Source organism: Myotis brandtii, unplaced genomic scaffold (assembly GCF_000412655.1).
Source record: "Myotis brandtii unplaced genomic scaffold, ASM41265v1 scaffold475, whole genome shotgun sequence".
NCBI lineage: Eukaryota > Metazoa > Chordata > Mammalia > Chiroptera > Vespertilionidae > Myotis > Myotis brandtii.
The window spans coordinates 5,349,228-5,354,210 of NW_005368148.1; the positions used below are offsets into that span (position 1 = coordinate 5,349,228).

Genomic DNA, 4,983 nt, shown 5'->3' on the forward strand with positions numbered 1-4,983 from the left:
TGACCTCACTTATTTGTGGAATCTAATGAACAAAATGAATTGACCAACAAAATAAGACCCGGAGCATGGAGGCATGGAACAGACTGACATACCTCGATGTGGGGTTGAGGAGACGAGAAGAGATAAACCGAAGAACTTATATACTTACATGCTTAGCCCATGGACATGGGCAATAGGGTAGTAAAAATCTGGGTGGAGTAAATAGGGGTGGGGGGGAGGGGGAAATGGGAGATATCTGTAATACTATCAAATATATATAAAGAAGCTCCATAAAAGAGCTGGGGAGACAAAGGAAAATAGTGATAAATGACCTTACAGCACAAACTCGGCTCTGTCGGGCCTCTCCGCCAGCTTCAGGGCCTCGTGCATGCCCGCAGCAGAGAGCTTGCGGTTGATATTCCGGTACTGGCACTGGAGCAGGCTGCGGTAGGTGGTCCGCAGGTCCCGGTTGAAGAAGGCATATATAAAAGGGTTAATGAGAGAGTTTGCATAGCCCAGCCACAGAAATGTCCTCTCCACCCACAGCGGGATGCAGCTGCAGGAGGTGCCGCAGATGAAGGGCCTGGCAGTCGAGAGGAGGAAGAAGGGCAGCCAGCACACGGTGAAGGCCCCCACGATGATCCCCAGGGTGGTGGCTGCTTTCTGCTCCCTCTTAAAGATGGAGATGTTTTTCCTCTCGTGTTTGAGGAGTCTCGAAAGGTTGGCGCACTCCTCCACCTCCTTCTGCAGCTTCACCATGCCGTTCAGGGAGATGATGCTGTCGGGCTCCGGGTGGCGCGGGAAGCCGGGGAACTTGTGTTTGGCGGCGCTCTTGCGGGCGGCCTTGTAAATCTGGTAGTACATGAAGAGCATGACCGACATGGGGATGTAAAACGCCACTGCGGTGGAGTAAATCGTGTAGCCGAAATCCTGGCTGATCAGGCATACCTTGTCGTCGTTGACGTTCTGCGCCCATCCAAAGAGCGGGGGTAAAGTGATGGAGGCGGAGAGAAGCCAGACGGAGAGGATCATCTTGGCCATGCATTTCCCATTCTGCCGCACAGGGTACGTGAGCGGCCTCGTGATCCCGAGGTACCTAGGAAAGAAGCGGAGAGAGATCCTGTGACCACAGTGACCACATGTCCTGGACTAGGAACTACCATGAGCTAGATGCTACGCCTTAGACCTAGCAGCTCCATTCCTCACCACAGCCCTTCTAGATAGGCATCATTATTCCCATTTTGCAGAAAGGTAAACTAAGGCTCTGAGATGTTAGAGATGTTCCCTATTTTATTCCAGGCCACAGATAAGCAACAGGCACTGCCAAGATTCCGTCTATGAGCCCTCTGCCTGTAATTGCTACTCCATGCTCCTTTCATACTTTGTAGCTTCTTGTCCTCCATGTAGTCAATGAACTAAAGATTAAACATCCACCCGCCCCGCCATGACCACTCCCACAAAATCTGCCAGGAACAAAATGTCAAGCCTGATGTAGGAAGTTGTGACACATCCTCACGAATTAAGCAAGGTCTACCACACTCTGATGTTTTACACCCACTGCTCGGCTGTCTTATTTCAGGCTAGCTTTTAACTCATTTTAACTGCTCCTTTGCACTGTAGTGAAAGATATTCTTTAAGATTACAGGGATGTGTGAGATCTTTATAAAATCCTAAGGTTTTGGAATGCAAAGTAGCAAGTGATCACTCTTCTACCCCCAGAAAATTCTCACATAAGAGTAATGTCAGAGGAACAATCTATAAAATAAAAACAGCCTGCCTCATCTCTCCTCTCTTGAGAAGGCTCATGAGAAAGAGCACAATTCTGAAAAATATTAGGTAAACCCAATCTTTTTTTTTTCTGGGCTTAATTCTACACAGAGAATAAATATATTTCTCTGTCTCTGTTATCAAGGATTTATCAGCAAACAGAAAACATATAGAGTGAGACATTTGCCAAATGCTTAATCATGTTTATCTTTCTGGATTTGTTTTCTCCACTGTATTTAACAGTCTTGGCTTCTATTTTGGGAAAGATGCAAAGAGCACTTAAGAAGTCAAGACGGGTGAAAGCTGGTCATTTTGCTGGTTTGCTTTTTCACTTCATTTATGTATATAAAAGATAGAGTCCCCCAACTTCCCAACAGGTTATTTTCGGAATGTCTGTCAGTTGGTAGGTTGAAATTTTAAAAATAATTATATTTGTGCTAGGAATATCCTCACATGTTACCTAAGTTTAAACTCTCCTACAAAAGTCAAAAATCATCCTCTCAGAATGAAAATGAGCATCACTGCAACACTTACAGGGCAAAATTGAAATATATAGTAAAAAGAAATGAAACAGACTGGCTTATCCATTCCTTCAATAAATATTCATAGAGCTCCTTCTATATGCCAGGTGCTATTTTAAAGGTCGGGGATACAGCAGTGCATAAAATCTTGAAAGCAGGCCCATAGCACGTGGGGAAACCATGGAGGGTTGAACGGGAGGCCTGAGCCTGGTGGTGATGTTGAAGGAACGCCTCATCCCTTCCAAGGATCCAGGTGGTAGTAGCATCCGTTCTTCATTTCACAACCTCTGCCTCCCCTTTTCCTTGGTAAAGCTGACCCACAAGCATTATCCCTAGGTTTATCAGTGGTAATTAAGATTATGTTTTGGCTCTCAAATAGGATAATGGGAAAGGGAGAGGTTTTCCTGGAGTGTGAGAATAAGAGCTGAAAAGGAAGGGGGAAAGGGAAAGGAGGTAGCAGGGAGAGGGGAAAGAGGAAAGAGAGAGCAAGAGAAGGAAGATGTGAAGTAGACTGTGCCTTCTGTGGAATTATCTGATATTACCTGAGTTTTAAACAATGGGGAAAATTTTAAGAAATATTTTTTTTAAAAAAAGAGTAAATGAGGAAACCCCTGAAGAAAGGTGTTAGAAATGACTGGAAATCCACGATTAAGCTGATCTCTGCCCAAAGACTGAATGCAGACAGTCCAGTAAGGGAGAAGAAAAAGAAAAGGTTCCCTTTCTTTGCTTTGGTTCTGAAGCTCTCTCTCTCCAGATGGAACTCCTTTGCGGACATCTCTCTTTGGACCTGGTCCTTGCTGTCTATCAACTCCTGGGGATATAGCCTTTCTGGCTCCTTCCTTATTTCCCAGCTTCCACAAGGCAGCCTTTGTCAGGATGTAGATTTATATTATCTTCTCTCTTTGCCTGTTGCTTCAGGCAAAAACTGCTTGTTCCCAAGCCTGAATCTGGCTTCCAGGATACCAATCCAGACTGGAGGTTCACCAGGAAGAGATTAATTCATACAGTTCCCCAGGTAGCCACAAGATGGCATTATCTGACCAGACCATCTTTCACCTACTTACCTAGGGGGTTGGGATGGTGGGTAGTTAGGCGCATTTTGGAAAGAGGAAGTAGGATTGCCTGGTGGTGATGTTGAAGGAACGCCTCATCCCTTCCAAGGATCCAGGTGGTAGTAGCATCCGTTCTTCATTTCACAACCTCTGCCTCCCCTTTTCCTTGGTAAAGCTGACCCACAAGCATTATCCCTAGGTTTATCAGTGGTAATTAAGATTATGTTTTGGCTCTCAAATAGGATAATGGGAAAGGGAGAGGTTTTCCTGGAGTGTGAGAATAAGAGCTGAAAAGGAAGGGGGAAAGGGAAAGGAGGTAGCAGGGAGAGGGGAAAGAGGAAAGAGAGAGCAAGAGAAGGAAGATGTGAAGTAGACTGTGCCTTGTGTGGAATTATCTGATATTACCTGAGTTTTAAACAATGGGGAAAATTTTAAGAAATATTTTTTTTAAAAAAAGAGTAAATGAGGAAACCCCTGAAGAAAGGTGTTAGAAATGACTGGAAATCCCCAATTAAGCTGATCTCTGCCCAAAGACTGAATGCAGACAGTCCAGTAAGGGAGAAGAAAAAGAAAAGGTTCCCTTTCTTTGCTTTGGTTCTGAAGCTCTCTCTCTCCAGATGGAACTCCTTTGCGGACATCTCTCTTTGGACCTGGTCCTTGCTGTCTATCAACTCCTGGGGATATAGCCTTTCTGGCTCCTTCCTTATTTCCCAGCTTCCACAAGGCAGCCTTTGTCAGGATGTAGATTTATATTATCTTCTCTCTTTGCCTGTTGCTTCAGGCAAAAACTGCTTGTTCCCAAGCCTGAATCTGGCTTCCAGGATACCAATCCAGACTGGAGGTTCACCAGGAAGAGATTAATTCATACAGTTCCCCAGGTAGCCACAAGATGGCATTATCTGACCAGACCATCTTTCACCTACTTACCTAGGGGGTTGGGATGGTGGGTAGTTAGGCGCATTTTGGAAAGAGGAAGTAGGATTAAGCACAACAAGAAATTAAGTTATATTTCATTTGTGAGGTTATATAAAAAAAAAATGAGCAAGCCTAGAAATCACAACCTGGTAACTCCAGTTTTCCTTTCCATCCTTCACTTACTCAAACAGGAACCAGTATCTACAGACTTAATTAAATCCAGCCTTTCTGCAGTTCACATAAATGATACAAAATTCACAAAGTTAATTAACCCTGAGAGATTCTTTGAGTACCAAAGACATCTAAGAATATTAAATAATCTAACAAGGACAGCATGCTTATTCATTCTAATATACTTAGTCTGACATATTACTTAGTCTGACATACTACATTTCAATGATGTAAGATTGGCCCATATTTGGTCTTTCCTAAATGTACAAATTAAATTCCATAAACTCTCCTATTTTATGCCCCACTCTCTAATGGTCTCAAGTCATGCCCTTCAGTAAGGAAGTTATATTTACTTCATTTGCTTCCTGGGTACCACTTGGTGAGACTTTTGAAAGCTAAAATCAACCAAAAGATGATTAGAAAAAAAAGTGTTCATTAAATTGTCTGGAAATAAATAAACAAAAGTCAGTAGTTTTTTAATTAACAATTTACAAATATTATAGAAGGAAATCATTCCATTCACAGCAAAATCTATCAAAATGGCCATGGCCTAAATAAGCAAACATAAAATGCTACCA

The 4,983-nt window shown here is 43.2% G+C and overlaps 1 protein-coding gene across 1 annotated transcript in view; it reads right to left on the reverse strand.

Moving 5' to 3' along the window:
- HTR7 (5-hydroxytryptamine (serotonin) receptor 7, adenylate cyclase-coupled) overlaps positions 1-4,983 on the reverse strand; it is an 80,492-nt gene that overhangs the window by 10,246 nt on the left and 65,263 nt on the right. The window contains exon 3 of the mRNA XM_005875961.2: positions 317-1,075. Within this exon, the coding sequence (XP_005876023.1) occupies positions 317-1,075 (759 nt within the window). The remainder of the gene's footprint in view (positions 1-316; positions 1,076-4,983) is intronic.